Below are 21,222 nucleotides of genomic sequence, written 5' to 3'. Positions count from 1 at the left end.
GTGTCGTGTCAGGAATTGCCAGGCCTAAACAGCCCCCCGCAAGCTGACTGGGGGTGGAAGAACAGGAAGCTTGGATACCAGTAACTTGAAGCGTGACGATGACAGTCCTTTGGTAAACAGATCAGCTAGCTGATCTTAAGAACAAATGTAATTGACTATTAATTCAGCACGAACAACCTTTTCCCGAACATAATGATAATCAACCTCAAGATGTCTTGTGCGCGAATGGAAAACAGGATTGGAGGCAAGTGCAATGGAAGAAACATTGTCACACCAAATCGTTGGTTGACAAAGATGCAAATGTATATCCTTAAAAAAAGATCGAAGCCACGATAACTCAGCTGCAGTATAAGTCAACTGTCTGTACTCAGCCTCTGCAATAGACCTAGACACTATCTTCTGTTTCTTTGAACTCCAGGAAACAAGATTGGGACCCAAATAAATGCAGTAGCCACCTGTGGAATGTCTGGTATCTGGATTACCAGCATAATCAGCATCAGAAAACGCAAACAGCCTAGCATTTCCAGGTTTGTAGAGAAGTCCATGAGTATGTGTGGCTTTCAAGTAACGAATAATACGTTTGATAGCCTTCTAGTGAGCAAGTTTGGGTGCATGCATAAACTGGCATACTTGATTAACCGAGTTGGATAAATCAGGATGAGTAATAGTAGCCACCTGTGGAATGTCTGGTATCTGGATTACCAGCATAATCAGCATCAGAAAACGCAAACAGCCTAGCATTTCCAGGTTTGTAGAGAAGTCCATGAGTATGTGTGGCTTTCAAGTAACGAATAATACGTTTGATAGCCTTCTAGTGAGCAAGTTTGGGTGCATGCATAAACTGGCATACTTGATTAACCGAGTTGGATAAATCAGGATGAGTAATAGTAATGTACTACAATGCTCCAATAACACTACGATAGTGTGTTGGATTTTCATATGCCTCACCATCATACGCATTTAGCTTATGGCCACAGGAAACTGGAGTTGATATAGGCTTTAGCTTCAATGAACTTTATGCGTGTGAGAAGATCCAAAGCATACTTGGATTGACTGAGATGCATGCAATTCCCAAAATACTTCACTTCAACACCCAAAAAATAGTGGAATGGTCCTAAATCTTTCATGGAAAACAAGGTTCGTAGCTTGGTAATACTATTCCCAGTCAGTAGAATATCATCGACATAGATTAATAAGATGAGATACACACCTTTCTGATTAAATACAAAGAGACTGTAATCACATGTTAATTCTTGAAAGCCAAGTTGAAGCAAAAATTCTGAAAAATGTTGAAACCAAGCCCTAGGAGCTTGCTTTAACTCGTAAATGGAACGTTGCAGTTTGCAAACATAGTGAGGAAACTGCTTGTCAACAAACCCTGCAGGCTGTCTCATGTATACTTCTTCACTTAAATATCCATGCAGAAATGCATTCTGCACATCAAGCTGTCGAACATGCTAATTTTTCGATACTGCAAAACTTAGAACAAGTCTTATGGTACTGTGTTTAAGAACAGGACTGAAGGTCTCGGTGTATTCCACACCAGGTTGTTGATGGAAACCATTTGCAACCAAATGTGCTTTATGTCTTTCAATGGTACCATCGACATTCCTCCTTATTTTGAACACCCACTTGTTGGGCAAAAGATTCATGTTTGGCCGGTATGGAACCAAGCTCCATGTTCCACAATACTTCAAGGCATTAAACTCTTGGATCATAGCATGTCTCCATTCTGGATATTTAACTGCCTGAGTAAAACAAGTAGGCTCAACAGGAACATCATTAATAGCCACATGCATAGCATACTTAGGGTTTGGTTTGTGTATTCCGGACTTGGAATGTGTGGTCATAGAGTGTGGTGGTTCAATAGGAGCCACGTAAGGCATTGGCATGAGGTCTTGAATTACTGTAGCTTGCTCATTCAACACTGGAGATGAACGTACAATACTAGGCTGTAAAGTCACATGGGTGTTGTCAGGTTGAATTGGTGAAGGAGTAGGATGAGGTGAGGTCATATGGGTGTTGTTGGTTTGAATAGGTGAAGGTGAAGAATTAGGTTGGGTTACATGTGGGGTGTCAGTTTGACTAGGTGAAGATGTAGGATTAGGTTGGGTCACTATTCGATGTGGGATGGCAGATGTGGTTGAAATTTATGGTGGAAGGATAGTGAGTGTTTGTATGGGAGTAGGTATCGTGGTCAAAGAAGGAGATGTGTGTAAAGGAAAATTAAATAAGAGATCTGGTTAAGAAGAAGTACCATGTGTTTGAACGCTTTCAGAAAAAGATGTGAGTCCTTGAAAAGGATAAAAGTCCTTATTGAACAGGACATGGCGAGACAAATAAACTCGTTTCGTGGACAAATTCATACATTTATAGCCTTGATAAGTCAATGAATAACGTAAGAAAACACATGATTTGCATTTTTGTTGAAGTTTATTTTGTGTATAAGGCATCAACCACGGAAAACATTGACAACCAAAAATTTTTAGGATATCATAGTTTGGTGGTTTATGAAATAACTTCTCATAAGGTGATTTGTTAGACAACAAACAGGTTGGTAACCTATTTATCAAATATGTTGTCGTACAACAAGCATCAAACCAAAACTTAGTAGGTATGTATGACTGAGAAAGCATCACAATACTAGTTTCAACAATGTGTCGGTTTTTACGCTCCACAAGTCCATTTTGTTCTGGATGTTTAGGGCACGAAAATCTTTGAGAAATCCCATGAAGTGCTAAAAACTTTTGAAAGGCAATTCTTTTGTATTCACCACCTTCATCACATTGAATGGCTTTAATTTTTAAATTGAACATATTTTCAACTTTGGCCTTAAACTAGATAAATATTTCAAAGACTTGAGATTTATTTTTCATGGGAAAAATCCAAGAATATCTTGAGTAATCATCAACAAGCAGGACATAATAACGAAAACCTTCATTGGAAATAATTGGAGAACACCAAACATCAGAATGTAGAAGCTGCAAAAGACAATTGGAAACAGACACTGACACTTTGAAAGGCAACTTGGTGCTCTTTCCTAATGGACAAGACTGACAAAAGGTGACATTGGAGGTACCATGAACTGGAACCAATTTATTTGCAATTAAAAACTTTATTGTTGAACTGGCAGGATGACCAAGACATGCAATTTTTGAACAGAAACTCGAACCCCTACAAAGACTTTAACTTGATTTGGAAGTTGTCAACCGCCACCTGAAAACGGGTATAAGCCGTTCTCATATCTCCCTTGAAAAAGCGTCATCCGGGTCTTGAGGTCCTTTACAAGGAAAAAATGTGGGAAGATTAATAAATAGTAGTCATTGTCTAATGTAAACTTGTGGGCAGAAATGATGCTAGTTGAGGCTTTAGGGCAGTGTAGGATGTCTTGTAAATTAAATGAGCAAGCATCAATATTAATTTTATTAGAACCATAATGTGCAATCAAAATACCAGAGTCTTTACCTGCACCACCAACACTATCATTACCATTATACTTCTTCGGGTTTACCAGGTTTTGCAGATTCGGAGTGATGTGCGCATTGGCTCCTATGTCCAGTAACCAATTGCCATTTTTTTGTTTATTGAGAGTAGTAGGAAACGATACCATGGCAGAGAGACGCTTGGTAAGAATGCGGCCTTCAAAAGCAGCGTTTATTCGTTGATAGCAATCCAGAGCTGGATGACCAGGTTTGCCACATATCTGGCAGATAATATGCTCACCAGTAGAAGCACATCGTTCCCCATTTCCAGAAGCATAGCGTTGATTGTTGTTATTACGAGGGTTGAATCCTCGTTGATTCGACGTTCCACCACGATTGAAAGGAGAAGCACTGCGCCCAACACCACGACCTTCACCTCGTCTTCTTGCAGCAACAAAGGCCGTAACAGAAGCTTGTTCCACCATAGGAGCAGCATGCTCCAACATTCTTCTTTCAATGGTTAACAATAACACCTCAAGAGTCAGATACGTGATAGGTGTATCATAAGCTTGAGCAACACTGACTGTCATCTCGAAAGCTGGTCCAAGATTGTTCAACACAATCTGTACTAATTCATCGTCACTCACAGGTTGCCCAGCTAGGGCAAGGTTGTCAACAATCACATTCATGCGATCCAAATAGTCGGCTACCAAAAGATCACTATTCTTTGTCTGCAACAATTCATTCCTGAAAAATAAAATCCTATTTTGTGAAAAAGAAGCATACCGCTGCTCGAGCGCTTCCCAGGTTGCTCTAGCACTTCGCTTGCTAGCCACAACAGACAAAACTGATGCAGTAAGTGAGCCATTGATCCAACTTATGATCATTTAATCCTGCTGCATCCAGAAGGTATAGGCAGGATTAACAGTTGCCACACCAGGCATGTGCTTCGAGGGACACACCAGAGTGCCATCAACATACCCCATTAAATCTCGACTCTTGAGAATAAGAAAGATTTGGGCCAACCACAGTGGGTAGTTGGTCTTGTCTAGCTTAATGTTTACCACGTCATGGAGGAAAAGGGATAGGTGGGATTGTTTGGGGAAACGGGATTGAATGGTTGAGAAGAAGCACCATTGTTTTCAGCCATTGGAAGCGAGGAAAAACAAATATGGATCGTTGTCGTTAAACAGTAAGGCTCAATACCATGTAAAACTTAATAACACAGAGATTTCACTTCAATTGCATATCCTTGAATGTGTGGGATGCATGTACTTATAACCACTTACAGATTACGATCAGGGTTTGAATTAACCCTACTTACACAAAAGTTCAAAATTCAAAAGATACTGGTTTGGTATTGCTGTGCTTTGAAAAAAAGCTGCTGTGAGAATAAGCGGCTGTGAAATAAATCAGCAGAATGTTTGGTAAGCTTTTTTGTAAAAGTGCTTTTGGAAAAAAAAACAGTCTGATAGTGGAGCTTTTCATTAAAGGAGCACTGTAGTTATATGTGCTTTGAAAAAAAACCAGTTTTCCAAAGCTACAAATTGCAGCTTCAGCTTTTTCCTTTGATTTCAGCTTATTCTCACAGCAGCTTCCAAAATAAGCCCTTTTTTTTAAGTTTACCAAACACCAAAAACACTCCCAGCTTTTTTTCATAGGAGCTTTTTTTAAAATCACCTCAACCCCAAACTGGGGCTAAATCTACAAAGATTACAACCAGTTTCAGTTAGAAGAATAATTTAAAAAGGAAGTCCTATAAACAAGGAGATAAGACTCCTAAGCACAGCACGACTCTTCAAGAAGTGTTGGTTACCACCAACGGTTGACTTCGTCTAACAAAGACTTCAATTAAAATACGTGGTGTACCACTTGTGTTCTTGTTACAATTAAAAATTTCTCCACAAATGCCCTTCGTAGCTTTATGTAATTATCAGACACGGTTTATAGGTATAAGCTGAAAAAACCTATGATCATTTAGGAACCGGACCCCCTCCTGAGCATGGGGACCGGAGCATGCTGAGCAACCTATTCGGATTCGGGTCTTTGAAATTTGATTCAACAGCTACAAGTAGAGGGTTCCTCTAAAAATTATAATAATTGCAAGTTGTAACTATTAGATCAAATTTCAAGAATCCGGATGGGTTGCTCAGCAGGCTCCGGTCCTCATGCTCTAGAGGGGATCTGGTTTCGATCATTTATCCTTGATTTACCAAGCAAGGACAAGCGATATAGCTATTCAATGTTGACTATATATTGCATATTGTATGAATATAACGTACTGGTCACATCAGAACACACTATTGACTATACATTTGCTCATTCATCAAATAAAATATGATTTTTTTTTCAAGGGATAGAATCATAGGAAAACTAACGAAAAATCCAAAAAACTTCTCTTTTAACGAAAAGTCATTTTTAAAGGTATAGTGAATAGTGCCAGTTAAAGGTAAAAATGTGGTTTTTCATTAAAAATGAACAGTACTGGGAGTGTTTTGTTAAAACTCCCTAGAATCATATGTTTGGGTTAAATAATTATTAGTTAAGAAAAACATGAAATTAAATTAATTATTAATTAACTCATGTAGTCATGTTTGTATAAAGGGAAATTCTAAGTGATTTTTTTAAAAGTGGGACTTTCAGCGATTTTGCTTATTGTTTAACATCAATTCTTGTAAGAACATTTTAAAACACTGTGCAAAAAACATAAAGTGACAGAGAGAAATGCTAAGTGACTTTTTTAAAAGTAGGACTCTTCGCGACTTTGCTTATTGTTTAACGTCAATTCTTGTAAGAACACTCTAAAACACTGTGCAAAAAACATAAAGTGACAGACATAAAGAGTTCTACTTTTAAGAGAATCTCCTTAGAATTTTTCTAGACTAATTATAGTGATCTTAAACTTTTAAGAATAGAAGATTGAGGTTAAGACTTCGAAAAAAAGTTTTTTTTAGATTCACATTTTTAATTATTCTACACTAGACGCCAACAACATAGAAGCTAAGATCATCTCTAACCCTGACCTAAAACCTAAAAATATTTAGCCTAGAAAATTTAGGTTTTAGCCAAAAAACAGCTTTTCTGCTCCAACCATTTTGGCCTAAAATTTTAGCCCGAGATTATCAAAGAATGAATTCAGGCTAATTTTTTTTTAAATTAACTATTTTAAAAAAAATTATGTAGACCATCCTAAATTAATTTTATGAACATTTTAACCTAAAAATATTTAAATTCCAATAAATTTTGAAAAATCACTAAATCAATACATGAAAATCATGATGAACCACATAAACTTAATACAAACGACCATTAATAAACCACATAAACTTCAAAAAAAAAAAACAATTAATAAACCACATAAACTTAACACAATCGAAAACTCATAAACTACATATACTTAATAATGATATCCACCATTTTGACTTGGTGATGGACTTGGGTGATAGTCTTGAGATGAAATCATCATCTTGAAATATACTCCTTGTGTCATTCCTTCATAAAATGTCCTTTTGCTTACCATGTAAGTATTTCTTCCTCTCTGGAGTGTGTTTGTCGAGGTCCTCCATCATCAAATTAATTTCGAACCTTTCTTGCTCCCTATCCCCTTCTTCCTTCATGGCCAAACACATTTGGGCTGATTCTTCTTGCCGAGAGATATAATTTTTGTTCATTCTTGCAATTTCGCTAGCAAATTGTGCACATATTGCATCTTGGGACTTCCCTTTTCTCTTTGCTTCTTTTTGCTTATCTCTACCCGGTGGCCTTACAAAAGAAGAAGTTAGGGTCATTTGTTCGACACCTTCATTGTTGGCAAAATTCACACCTTCATTGACATCATTTGGGGGTGGGGCTTCACTATGAAATAATCTTCCACATTGTTGGTTCGCATCGGTTCGCCACCTCGGACAATCCTTAAGGATGTTCCAAGCATGATGCAACTTAAAAGCTTGATTTTTTGGTGTAGTTCTTGTCTTGTAAATTGCCATTGCTTTGTCACCCTATGCAACAAATACATAAAAACAATTAGTTGCTAAATACTATTATGTACATGACAACTAAAATATCAACAAAGAAACTCACAATTTCTGAGGCACCCATTCCACTAGGCATGTCAACCGTGGCTCTCTCCAAGCTTCCCTTCCACAAAGTGCATGCTTTGTTGATAATCTTCCACCAATCATAAACACCACCAACTTCCCTTCGACCGGCATTGGAGTTTTCATGGAACTTATCAACGTTTTTACCCCACAAAACGTTTCTATTTTGATTCGTGCCGACGACACCATTTTCGCTAACAGAAATTCATGCCAAACATAAAGCAATATCTTCGTCAAAGGTCCAATTATGACCTCTAACATACTCTTTTGCCATCTTGAAAAATTTGGAAATGAGAAGAAATGGTAGAAAGAAAAATTGGAAGAATTGTAGGAGAAAAGTGAGTTTTGTGTGGATGTTTAAACAAATACATAAGTATTTATAAAGTTTTTGGTTGAATTTTAAGTTAAATAATTTTTTTTAAATTATTTTAGCCATTGGATTTAAATTTGGACCATTAGATCTTTTTTTTACTGTTAGATTTGATTATATTCGATCTAAGTCGTTGGATTCAACAAATATATCAATATAAAACTAAAAAAAAATAATTTGAACCTGGACCATTGGATTAACCAACGACCCATTTAAATTGGGCTATTGGATGAAGAAAAGTAGTCGTTGGGCTACTTATTGGTCTGACACCCGGAGGAACAACCCCACGTGGGTTTGTCACCCCACAACAAATGCCTAGCGCGTTCAGCGCGTAGGCGAGTTCGATTTGGGCAGTGGGTTTCATAGCCCCGGTTTCAATCTCAGTTGGTGGGGCCCATTTTGTTTCGTGGTCTAAAATTGGGCCGGTATTTGACCCGCATATCAGTTTTAGGTTTTAGGTTAATTTTAGGTCATGGGTTGGAATGAATTTTGGGGGGAAAAAAAGAGAAAGGATCCTTGTCGGATTCTCTTTGTAAAGATCTTGAAAATTCTCAAATCATATTCGTTCATCATATATTGTGCGGTCAGAAATTATTGTAAATTTTTTTATTTAAAATTGAATATGAACAGTACCTGACGAAAATTGATCCCACGATGCAAGATGAATGGATGTGATTGGAAGATCCTTGGGATCCACTCTCATAATCTTGGTGGTCACTAGCTAATACAATAGTAATTTTGTACCCTTTGACAAAATGACAACCATATCCCTATTTTTCCTATTTTACCCTCTTTTTATACTTATTTTTTCAATTTTACCCTCTCTTTTGATACATAATATTTACATAAAGAGGACAAATCAGTAATTATGTAATATTAATAAAATATACACTTATTAAGAGAAATTGTTCACATTCACAAAATGTGTGCTCTCTGCTAGTCAACAATAATAGCAACGTAGTGTACTAGTTTTATAAACAATTTTACACAATTAGAATTCGTTGGGGCATGTTTGGTATTCAATTTGAATCCAACTTTTTAAACTCAAAATCAGTTTTCAAGTTTTAAGTGTTAAAAACTTGTTTGACATGAACCTTTTCAAAAACTAGACTCAAAACTAACTTAAGAATTAGCCTATGTCATAAAAACACCAAAAGTGTGTTTTTAGAGTTTTTAATTTTAAAGATCACTATTTCTCTCTTCCCTTTTCTCTCGCACCTAATCCCTTATCTTTTATCTCTATCATTGCTCTCACTCCTCCAATTTTCTTACTCATTCGATCATCTCATATTTCTCTCTCTCTCTCTCTCTTCTGATCCACTCTCCTTTCTGACATGCCCCGACCCTGATATTCCCCAAATACCAGGATAGATACGTGATGGCCGACACCCAAGGGTGACGAAAGCCATTAATTGATACAAAAGCTAAGAATAAGAAATAAATAAGGGTTATGAATTTAAAATACAATGAATTAATAATTTAGGAACGTGTTCAGAGCATACAACTAAACCTAATCACTAAAAAGAATTAAGATAAAATTGAATGAATAAAGAAATGGGTCATACATCGAGAGGATTCAAAGATGCTGCTGCGGAAGTGTCTTGACGTCGGGATTAGGTGCCTTGATCCTAAGTCCTGAATGGGGACGCAAAACAAAGGTGAGGGGACCAAGTTCATATATACAATAATAATAAAACAGTTATCAACATACTAATCCCCAAAGTTTAATAGTGAAAACTACTAGCATAGTAAGTGAAGGATTTAATAAAAATCTTAGCATGCCAAAAATATCTCAAAAGTCATATCGCGGAAATCAAAACAGTAAACGTTTCATAGATCGTCTCGTAAGCGCGGTGTACTGCTAGAAAGATCACTGAACAAATATAACTCCCGGCCCAATGCCTGCTCCGTGGTCTCTGCTCCCGTAGCCAGAGATTACCAACTCCCGGCCCAATGCCTGCTCCATGTCCCTTAGCCCGTAGCTAGGGATTATTTCTCCTGGCCTAACTGCCAACACCAGATCCTCGCCCCATGCGGCATAGTGTCCACTAGGTACGCACAAATAGTTATGCCTCTAAAAAATAACCACTTCATAGTATAAAGTCAGCCATCGTCTATACTATAAATAGGGGTTTTGAAAATATGTTCTAGCATCCTATCGTCATCCATCAGATAGTCTACCAGTTCATGGTTTTTATAGAAAACACGATATATCAAAATATAGCTCAATATGGGCCAACAATTGATTCCTCACAAAAAACACGAGACGAAAATCAATATATTTAATAAACAAGCTTCACATAAATCAAATCATAAACTCGTAGGCATGCTAATCATTTATGCAATTAAACTATAAAATCATGAAATTTTAGAAGGGGTCCACTCACAATACTTAGATGCCAAAAGCTGCGCCACAAGCGAAGATGGAAACGTCATAATAATTGCCCCTAAATACAAAAATGTACAATAAATCAAACTATATAATAGCAATTGAATTTGGAAAAACAGACATTGGAAACGGATTCAGAACATCGAATTACCCTAAGAAGGGTCCTGGACAAAAACCCGAAATGTCAACATTGACCGGGGGTCAACGGTCAAACTAGGTCAAATGGGTTTTAGGCTTGAATCTGGATTAGGGTCTAGGCTTAGGTTAAAAAGGGTTATGACCTATTGGGTTTTGGTTTTGGATAGGTTAAGTACAAAAGGGGTGGTTTGGGCTTAAGCCCAAATCCACACACAACACACACTCACACACACACTCCCACATACTACACAAACACACACACACGCACTCACAGCCCAAAGGCCTCACAACCAAAAGGGTTGGGCTTGGCAGGGAAGGGCCAAAGGCCTTGGGTTTGGTGGGTCGCCGGACCCAATGGGAGAGAAAGCCGGAAATTCGGCCGGAAATCCACACCCATTTTAAATGGCCATAACTTTGTCAAAACTCCACAAAATAAGTGATTCAAAAATGAAAGTTGTAGCCCTTGAAGAGACGAAGAGAATGGTACCTCACACGACGTCTAACTCACCATGGTTTAGCCGGAAAATGCCTCGAAAGCCTCGGAGGTCGCCGGAAACTGGGTAAGATTCAAATGAGTATAACTTCTTCAATACTCAACGAAATTGAGTGAAACAAAAAGGAAAGTTGTATTTCTCAGCGAGATGAAGAGATTGATACCTTACACGCTGGCCAACTCACTGTAGTTTGTCCGGAAATGGCCTCGAAAGGGGCGGTGCTCGCCGAAAGGAAATTGCAGAGGTTGTGATGGTGATGTCCTCAGCAGATGGCGTGGCTGTGTGTTGCTCAGGGAAAAGGAGTTGCAGCAAGGGAGAGAGATGAGGTCCGAGAGAGAGACACAGGAGAGAGAACTGAGAGAGGAGAGAGGGAGACCGGAAAACACAAAAAAAGTAAAACAAGGTGGGCCCCACCGGCTCACCATTTAAGGCTTTAAAACAATTTTTAAATAAAAATGGGGTTAGGATGTTTCCTATTTCATTCTCTTCCCTTTCTTTCCTTCTCCCATTTTTCTCTCTACCCTCCTTCTTTTTTCTCTCTTTGAATTTACAAGTTCACATTATAGGATGAGTTTTTTTTTTCTTTAAAAACAATTACGAATTTCATACCAAAAAAGTTTTTGACTTTTAAACAAAAATTGTTCTTAGGACATGTTTTTAAGAAGTGTTTTGTACAATGATAAATTTTTTTTTTGAATAAGATACCAAACATACTCTTAATTTTTTGAGAACTCAATCATCAATAATTCTGGAAAATTATGATTAAACTCTACCATCAATTCTTTATTCAATAAATAAACACACCGAAACACAATAGTGCTTTTATTCACGAGGAACACCAACCGTTATCTGCCACATAAGCAGTAGATGAGCACATTACAGTCAAGATTACTTGGCTAGAAAAACACGATTAAGCCAACCCAACAACAACAAGAAGAACAACAATAACATTAAATAATACTTAGGTAGTATTAATGAGCTCAATGCTAAACCCTCTGATGGTGATTGGCCCCTTCCCAACTTTCGGCACCAAAGTCACCACCAAACTGCTGTCTGTCTCCGCATCCAACTCCTCCAACAAGCTCATAATGCTCAGTCGCAGGTTCGTCTTAATATTTTTCTTATGCTTATGCGGCACGTGAACAAAACTCCCAGCAAACTCCGACTTGTCTTTCCCAGCCAGCGATTCCGCGTCATCGTTCACATACACGTCGAACTTCACAGGCTCATTCCCGGCAAACTCAATCCCCTTAATCACCAGCACCTCGTCCTGTGCCTTCTTCTGGGCAGCTGTCCGCTTCGTCGCAGACGGCCTTGTCACCTCGACGCTGATTGTATCCGACAATGTAGCAGGGAACGTTGTAGTAAGATCAGAAGATGAAACTGTGGCCTTTCTCTTATTCGTCGACTTACGAGCCGTCGGCTTCGACTTCAGCCATGGGATTGGGACTTTCTCGTCGTACACGTACCCGAGTTTTTTAGTGTCGAGCGAGTCCCGAACCTTGACGCGCACAAGATTCTTTTTCTCGTCGTAGAATAAGAACTCTGCGTCCAGCCAGTCGGTATTTTCTATGTCCGTACCTCCCAACTTATCTTTATATATAGACCACATGCGGTCCACGTTGGAATGGTGAGAGTAAAACAGCGGATCCCTCCCCGCAGAGTAAAAGGTCCCCATGTCCTCCCCGTTTGTCTGGGTTGGGTCGCCAACCCAAAGGTGAATATTGTTATGGGGAGTGGTCTCAATGTTTCCGGCGCCAGGATCTGGTTCGTCCCCTGCGCTATAGGGCTCTCCGTAGAATAGTCTGTGAGAAGTGGCCTTCGACACCATCTGCTGGTACATCGTTGTTAGGTTCTCTTTGATTCGTGTCGCGTCGTCAACGTCATCGTCGGTCCCGCCATAATTCAAGTCCAGGAGCTTCGGGGGCTGATGCGCTGTATTTCTGTTCTGGTCGTAGAGGGATGACGACGTATCGGTGAAAATCTCAGGAATGTACATGCCAGCTGGCGCGTCCCAGTTCCAGAAGGGGAGGGCGAAGGTTGGGTCCCCAATTAGCTCGCCCATGATTTTCTCGTAGAAGTAGAGGTACCAACGATGGAACGGGAAGAATAGCCAACAGAAGTGAACTTGGATCTCCAAATCTGAATATCCGACTTGTGGGTATCCACCGTCGCAGTAGGAGCAATGGACTTTGGCCTGTTGGACGAGACTGCGCGGGTCGTCATCTGGAAGTGCCCGCATCAGCTCGATGGCCTTTTTGTATTTAGCCAAGTATGCAGGGTTTTTTGCAACGTCCTGGGCAGCGATCCTTGTGCGGAGTGGGCCTCGGTCGGGGAGTTTGAAGTCGATGATGGTGGTCGTGATGGGTGGGCAACAATCGATGGTGGACCCGTCTGGCTTGTCGGCAGGGCCACATGTGGTCAGGTCTGGGGCGGATACCGGTGCTGCAAAAGCAAATGAGTTTCCTGCCGCACTGTAGAGACCCCCAGTGCCTAAACCTATCAGCATGTTCCTCCTGTCGAGTCTTGCTAAGCCCTGGTCTAGGTTATCATTGTCACCTTTTGTTGCTTTGCAGCGCACTCTGCCTGCAAGGCATTGTTTGGGTTTTCGTTGCAGTGGAGTCTGGGACTTGTTTGGGAATAAAGGAGAGCGGAAGAGGGTGGTTGTGGTGGTGGAGTGCAGGGCGGCCATTGTAGAAGTTGGTGGTAAGGGAGATGAAGCCATGGCTGAATTGGTTTTCCTTTTGCACTCTGCAATTCATAAGGAAATGGGAGTGTGATGTTTTTATAGTGGAAAATGGGGGACCTCACACTAAAAATGTGTATGCATAATTAATATTGGAGTAATGCTAGATTAAGTTTACAAATTAAAGGATGTGTTACCAATAATAAATAAGCATGTTTATCAACATTTAAATAATAATCCAATCATTAGTTTACATATTATGTTTACAAATTTAGTTTATATCTAAAGAACCCTTTATTTTATCTTCTATGGACTGATCAGTAAGAGAACTTTGAGTATCATTGGTAAGTTGTGATAGAAAATGGAAACATCGTAATTTTTGTGAAGAAACAAACATCATGTTAAGGGACTAAAATTAATGTGTAATCTAACGTCAGATTTTTATTAAATTTTAATATTCTTTAAGAATTAAAGTTCAAAAACTTATTTTAAAAATTATTAATACTAAGGAGAGGGGAGATTCGAAATTGTTTCATTAAGGGAGGAGATACTAAATCACATGCAATTATAGTCTAAATATATCATTTTCAAACATTTTTCTAAAGTATTTGATCCACTCTGATGTGCAGACCAGCTGGCCGTCACGAGGATGAAGAATAGTAGTGGTTAGTTACTATCAGATGAAGGACCACATAACAATCCAGGACACTTTTGTCAGTCGAAATAGTTGAGTGTAGGGTTTGCTGGTACTTAATTTAAAATAAGTCAACACTCCTTGTATTATTGTGTCTAATAACAAATTAATTACAAGTAATTATGTCTTACTGGAGAGATTTTTCCGTGTTGGCGCATTCACCAAGTACCACTCCCACTTTTATCTGTACGTTTTGGACACACCATATAAACGTTTAAAGGAAAAGCACTTCCCTTCGCTGTCGTTTTATCATGAATGCCTGGCAGGGTTGTAATGGTCATGTCACTTCGATGTCTACCTCATCTACAGAATCTATCAATTAACATGTGGTTTAATATCGACATTTTGTTTATCATTTCGTGTTTTTTTTTTTTTTTTTGAGTGGTGATATTTCCATTCAGATGTCTTATTTTTTCATCCAATATTTCCGTCCGGATGCCTTATTTCCCCACTCACCATTTAATAAAAATGTTAATAACATATTTAACCTTTTAAAAGAAGACTCTTAAACCCCTATTTAATTCAATACTAAAATTTTGAAAAGACAAAAAATAATTTAAAATAATAAATAAATAATGGTGGGTGGGGTGTGATATCCTTGGGGGAAAGAGGTTGGGAAAGATTTGGGTTAGAATCGACGGAAAGGTTGGTGGAAGGAATGAGCGTGTGTTGGACGAAGGTGAGAAACTTCAATGGAGAAAAAAGAGAATTGAGTGTGAGATATGCAGTTTTGACAAAAAAGGAGGAAGAAGAGTGGTTTGGGGGTTCGGGATCTCTGTAGGGCGGCAATAGGTGTGAAGGAGATGATAAATGTCTAGGTCTTAGGTCTTGCATTTTCTTTCATTTTTTCTATTTTTATTTATTTAATTATAATATTATTTAAAGATATATTAGAGTTATTTAAAAAAATATTATGGTTATTTTGGGAATAATGGTGGGTGGGGAAATAATATTTTACTTTTTTAATTTTTTATGGTGGGTGAAATTATCATTTGAGTGGGAAAATAGGACACTGGGGTGGGTCTAGTAGCACTTTTTTTTTTTTCTAGAAATATGGTAACGTTAAAATTGAGTAACGTTACTCTTAACATAATTTTACACCGAAATTTACTACGATTTTAAGTGGCTTATGAGTTGGATTTGCCTAATTCAGTTTTTAAATTTCATATATTTTTAATTGAAAATCTAAATCAAAATTAAATTGATTGCCTTTTTTTTTGGGTTTTCTTCTCCCACTCTATATCCATTCATATCTCGAGCTGATCCTCGCGGCCCCAATCCCACCCCTCATTACCCTTTAATTATGGGAACTTTAACGAAAAATTCCTGATATTGTTCACTTTAACGAAAAACCACATTTTTACACTAAAAATTCAATCCTGGAACTATTCACTTTATCCTTTAATTTATCCTTATCGTTAAAACTCAAAGTTTTCAAGTCATTTTCATTAGTTTTCCTTTTAATTGTTCCCTTTCCCATCTCCACTCTCACACAGTCACACTCCATCCAAACTCTAATGACAAAAATTGATAAAAAAAACAAAAAGCCTAGAACCATGGATTTTCATCTCTTGTGATTTTTCCTTTTTTTTTTGCTGACAATTGTGTTTTCAAATTTTGTGGTTTAAAAGGAGACGATCAAATGCCCGCATGTAAAATTGAAATTCTAGCATTTGAATAATGTTAACAAAAGAAAGTGATGATGGCATTGGCAAGAGGCAGGGGGGGGTACATAAAATAGGGTTTGATTGATTCCTTAATCTTGAGAAGCAAGATGACGATGACAAGAGGGTGGGCGGAAGATACAACGAGGACAGTTATAAATTAGGGTTTGAATTTCTTAATTTTTATATTATTGAAACTCATAGTTATTTTTTAATGTATGTGATTATTTACCTCATTTGTCATAAGTTTTTTTTTTTTTGACAAATTACATAAAACTACTTTAATTATATGTCGAACCACAATTTCATACATTTTATTTTAAACATTACTTCCTCACACATTTTCACATGAAACAATACTCAAATTAAATGCACGAATCAACTTGATTTCCTAAAAGAAGTTGAGATTTTACGCACTCTAAAATTAATATAAAAAAAAAAAGGAGTTTCATTATTTTTTTATGGAACACAACACTCTAATTTTTTTCACAAAATATATATTTTTTTTCAAAAAATCATGAGACAAATTGCAGCCATAAGCCCCGTGAACCTAATAACTTCTGTCAAAGGACATCTCTGACTCGACCTCATCTTCAATTGTGCTATAAATAATAGGAAAATTAATGAAAATTGATTGAAAATATTAAGTTTTAATAATAAAAATAAAATAAAGGGTAAAATGAATAATATAAAGATTGATTTTTTAGTATAAAAATTTGATTTTTCGTTAGAATGAACAGTATCAAGAATTTTTCGTTAAAATTTTCATGAATAATATGAATTTTAAAATAATAAAGTTTTATGAAATGTCATGGTGACAGCCAAATCGTATAGAATCGATTAGTACAGAAAGTGAAAGATTGTGCACGTCTTTGTCATGGCAGCTTATGCACATGGTAACAGACCCAAATGCGCCCTCTGTGTGAAACACTTTTGCAAGGACGTCCCTTCTTCAAATACCAACCATGGCTTTTTTCTTCATCTCTGATCTCTCTTTTTCAAAATACAGTGGGATCTTAGGATACTCCTACAATTCGTCCTTCTGAGAACTATTGAATTTAGAGAAGTTTAACGAAAAATCATATTTTTACATTAAAAAGTTAATTATAGTACTATTCACTTTACCCTTTATTTTGTCCTAATCGTTAAAACTCAAAACTTTCAAATTCTTTTCATTAGTTTTCCTTTGAATTTATAATGGGAAAACTCTTTGTAGCATGCTTTGCACAAATTAACAATAGGCAAGGTTTTTCACGTGGGATTGGCAGAAAAAGTTCCCATCTGCTTGTCTTCTTCCTTGGAAAATAGTTGTGTTCCTTCTCTAGATTAAAAACAAAGTCCGTGCGTCTTTCCTTTCTCAACCATGCTCGGACCTCCTGAGCCTTCAGCTCCCAACTAGGCGCCCTAGTTGCGGCCTAACACCTTTAGGTGCCCGTCTATTTTCTTTCCTAAGTTGCCTTACGTCTTGGGCCGAATCCCGATAACCAATGTGTAGCGCCTTTTTTTTTTTTTTGGAATTTTGCACTCTTTTAAATTCGCCCCTCATCCTACTAATTCCTAACTTCATCACTGTCCACTAGTTGCATAAAAATGATTGCTTTAATTGTACCGAGAAATAATATACATAGAGATAGAGTTAGGTATTTCCTCATAAATCATGTGTACGAAAAATCATCCAAATCCGAATTCATTTGATTGTTGAACTAAATGATTGTCATCTCGCATTTCTTTGCCAAATGTATTTGACCTTTTTCTTCCTTACAAATTAATGTATTAATGATTTTGGATCTTTTTAATTTTTTGCAAAGATGTATATGAATGATGAATTGAAATATAGACGGTTTGAATCCTTGAAAATGTTACGGAGTGAGCCCTTCAAAGTGTGTGCCATAGGGTTGGCATCTGGGGACATCCATTTTTTGACACATTCTTTGCTAAACCCATTCCTTATCGTCTATCAATCTATTCTCAGTTGGACAGATTATGGAAGATATCAAGGTGTTGCTCCTATCAATCACTGAGGCTATTCTTACCATACTCACCGCCAAGCTAACTCTGTTGTCCATAGGCTAGCACGTTTTGTCTCTCTTTGAGCCAGGAGTGTGAATGTGTGCTGCAACGAGGCTTCTTGTACTTCAAACCATGTAATGACGTTTTCAATCAATGAATCTACTATCGTTTCTTTTTGAAAAATATATCTAAAATTTTTAAGATATTTTTTTTATATTAATGAAAATAGACAAACACGATTTTACAAAAACACACCCACGGGCCGTTTGATACGGAATTAAATTAGGTTCAAGGTCGAATAGGTTGTAGACAATAGACACAGGACGAATTGTAGGGGTATCCTAAGAAGATCCCACTACTCTCTGTACTAATCGATTCTATACGATTTGACTGTCACCATGACATTTCACAAACCTTATTATTTTAAAGTTCATATTATTCATAGCTCCATTGAGGATGAGGTCGAGTCAGAGTTGTCCTTTGACGGAAGTTATTAGGTTCACGTGGCTCATGGATGCAATTTGTCTCATGATTTTTTGAAAAAAAATAGTGTCGTGTTCCATAAAAATAAACGAAACTCCTTTTCTTTATATTAATTTTAGAGTGCGTAAAATCTCAACTTTTTTTAGGAAATCAAGTTGATCCGTGTAATTAGTTTGAGTATTGTTTCATGTGAAAATGTGTGAGGAAGTATTGCAATGTTTAAAATATAATATATAATATTGTGGTTCGACGCATAATTAAAGTAATTTGACAAAAAAAAATTATGACAAATGAGGTAAATAATCACATACATTAAAAAATAACTATGATTTTCAATAATATAAAAATTAAGAAATTCAAACCCTAATTTATAATTGTCCTCGTTGTATCTTCCGCCCACCCTCTTGTCATCGTCATCTTGCTTCTCAAGATTAAGGAATCAATCAAACCCTATTTTATGTACCTCCCTGCCCCTTGTCAATGCCATCATCACTTTCTTTTGTTAACATTATTCAAATGCTAGAATTTCTATTTTACATGCGGGCATTTGATCGTCTCCTTTTAAACCACAAAATTTGAAAAAAAAAAATTTGTCAGCGAAAAAAGGAAAAATCACAAGAGATGAAAATCCATGGTTCTGGGATTTTTTTTTTGTTTTTTTTTTCTTTTCAATTTTTGTCATTAGAGTTTGGACGAAGTGTGACTGTGTGAGAGTGGAGATGGGAAAGGGAATAATTAAAGGGTAATGAGGGGTGGGATTGAGGCCGCGAGGATCAGCTCGAGATATGAATGGAGATAGAGTGGGAGAAGGAAACCCAAAAAAGGCAATCAATTTAATTTTGATTTAGAATTTCAATTAAAAATATATGAAATTTAAAAACTTAATTAGGCAAGTTCAACTCATAAGCCATTTAGGGTGCGTTTGTTGTACCGGACTATTTCGGACTGGACTAGCTGCAGGGACTAAGCTGGACTGGCTTAAACTAGACTAAGCTGTACTAACTTAGTGAAGCGTTTGATGCAGTGTCGGACTAAAAATGTGAACTAACTATAGATTATTATTATATTTTAATTTATTATTATCAAAATGATTATATGAATAAAAAAAGGGCATATCCCTCTTCTTATTCTCAAATTGCAGGTAGACTCTACAACTTCAACCCAGTCAAAACCAAAAAAACATCATAATTTAATCCAACCCAACAAAAAAGAAATGAAAATTTAATACAAAAAAGGGCATATCCCTCTTATTCTTCACGATGTTCGCCAAGCGCCAAGCGGCTGCAATTCGAATCTGCAGCCAAAAGGACGCAGTCGAGAGGTCGGAGACGACATTCAGAATAGAACATGAAATTTTATCGGAACAAAAAAGGAGAGGACTTTCGACAGTCCCAACGACCTCTCTCTCTCTGTCTAAGTTTCTCACTCCTCCCCGTTGATTCGATTTCTAACAGGGACTCTTTCTTCTTCTTCTTCGCTACAAGCAGCAACAACCAATTGCAATTTTCTTCCCAGGGCAGCGAAGCAGACAAAGGCGATAATGGATGCAGCGAGAGTGGTCGAAGGCAAGCGAGGACGATGGAAGGTCTTAGCTAGCTCCGTTGGTTTCGGGGTCTCTCACTAAAACCGGCTAGTGAAGCTGTTTGTGAAAGCGAGTCCCACCTAGTGCCATTAATGTTAGTCCCGCAAGCCACCAAACACAAGACTACACTAATACTTAATCCAATCCAATCCAGTGAAGATTAAGAAGGTTAAACAAACATCCCCTTAAAGTCGTAGTAAATTTCAATGTAAAATTATGATAAGAGTAACGTTACTCAATTTTTACTCAATTTTAACGTTACCAAATTTCTAGGAAGAATAAAAAAAGACACGAAATGATGACAAAATATCGATATTAAACCACATGTTAATTGATGAATTCTGTAGATGAGGTAGACATCGAAGTGATTGGGTTCATGACTAGTACAACCCTGCCAGGCATGCATGGTAAAACGACAGCAAAGGGCAGTCCTTTTTCTTTTAACGTTTATATGGTGTGTCCAAAACTTACAGATAAAGGTGGGAGTGGTACTGGTGAATGCGCCAACGCGGAAAAGGAATAAGATACTGTAGAGAATATTGTTGAAGTTACTAATTCACTGAACCAGTACGACGACAAATTTTTAATTGTGATGGAACACGGTGATACATTATGTATTTTTATGTAAGTAATGAAAAATTATATATTTTAAGTTATTAACATTTTGGCATATATATCCCATTATTTATGTAATGACACGTAGTGTACCATCCTATGTGACAGTCACATTAAAAAATCTCTCGAATAAAATATAATTAATTGTAATTAATTTGTTATTAGCGACAATAATACAAAGATTGTTGACTTATTTTAAATTAAGTACCAGCAAACCCTTAACTCAACTATTTCGACTGATAAAAGTGTCGAGGATTGTTCTGTGGTTCTTCACCTGATAGTAACTACTACTATTCTTCATTCTTCTTATCAAAGTGGATCAAATACCTTAGAAAAATGTTTGACAATGATATTACTTTAGTCTAAATAAAGCTTTTCAATTGCATTATACAAATGAATAGTTTTTGGACCTCAATTTCACTCTATTTATGGACATGCATTTGCTCTAAGATTTCGGCTGGGCTTTTTTTTTTCTTTCAAAGTTTAGTTGTATGGGTTTTGCGGATTTGGGCTATGACTGGGTTGGTGGGTTTTGTTTGTGGTTGGGTTTTTCGAATGGATGGCCGACACAGGCAGGC

At 37.3% G+C, this 21,222-nt stretch overlaps 3 protein-coding genes and 1 long non-coding RNA gene across 4 annotated transcripts; all 4 read right to left on the bottom strand.

The window, feature by feature from the left end:
• Positions 1 to 2,922: 2,922 nt before the first annotated feature.
• On the bottom strand, positions 2,923 to 4,309 carry LOC126622946 (uncharacterized). The gene is made up of 2 exons (XM_050291614.1): positions 3,466 to 4,309; positions 2,923 to 3,280 (listed from the first exon to the last, which is right to left on the bottom strand). The coding sequence occupies exons 1-2, from the start codon at positions 4,307 to 4,309 to the stop codon at positions 3,240 to 3,242; spliced, it is 885 nt and encodes a 294-aa protein (XP_050147571.1). The 3' UTR covers positions 2,923 to 3,239.
• Positions 4,310 to 6,631: 2,322 nt separating this feature from the next.
• Positions 6,632 to 8,643, bottom strand: LOC126624166 (uncharacterized). The gene is made up of 2 exons (XM_050293205.1): positions 7,503 to 8,643; positions 6,632 to 7,420 (listed from the first exon to the last, which is right to left on the bottom strand). Exons 1-2 carry the CDS (start codon positions 7,530 to 7,532, stop codon positions 6,917 to 6,919), a joined length of 534 nt encoding a protein of 177 aa, XP_050149162.1. The 5' UTR covers positions 7,533 to 8,643; the 3' UTR covers positions 6,632 to 6,916.
• Positions 8,644 to 9,337: 694 nt separating this feature from the next.
• LOC126624169 (uncharacterized) lies at positions 9,338 to 11,487 on the bottom strand. Its single transcript, XR_007623996.1, has 4 exons — positions 11,074 to 11,487; positions 10,904 to 10,972; positions 10,277 to 10,336; positions 9,338 to 9,524 (listed from the first exon to the last, which is right to left on the bottom strand). It is a non-coding gene; the product is annotated as an uncharacterized LOC126624169 (long non-coding RNA).
• Positions 11,488 to 11,666: 179 nt separating this feature from the next.
• LOC126624161 (polyphenol oxidase latent form, chloroplastic-like) lies at positions 11,667 to 13,686 on the bottom strand. The gene has a single exon (XM_050293200.1). The coding sequence runs from the start codon at positions 13,633 to 13,635 to the stop codon at positions 11,872 to 11,874; it is 1,764 nt and encodes a 587-aa protein (XP_050149157.1). The 5' UTR covers positions 13,636 to 13,686; the 3' UTR covers positions 11,667 to 11,871.
• Positions 13,687 to 21,222: the final 7,536 nt, after the last annotated feature.

The sequence above is a fragment of the Malus sylvestris genome, chromosome 5 (assembly GCF_916048215.2).
Source record: "Malus sylvestris chromosome 5, drMalSylv7.2, whole genome shotgun sequence".
NCBI lineage: Eukaryota > Viridiplantae > Streptophyta > Magnoliopsida > Rosales > Rosaceae > Malus > Malus sylvestris.
Note: the sequence above shows the minus strand (reverse complement) of the source record. Positions and strands in the feature narration are given on the sequence as shown.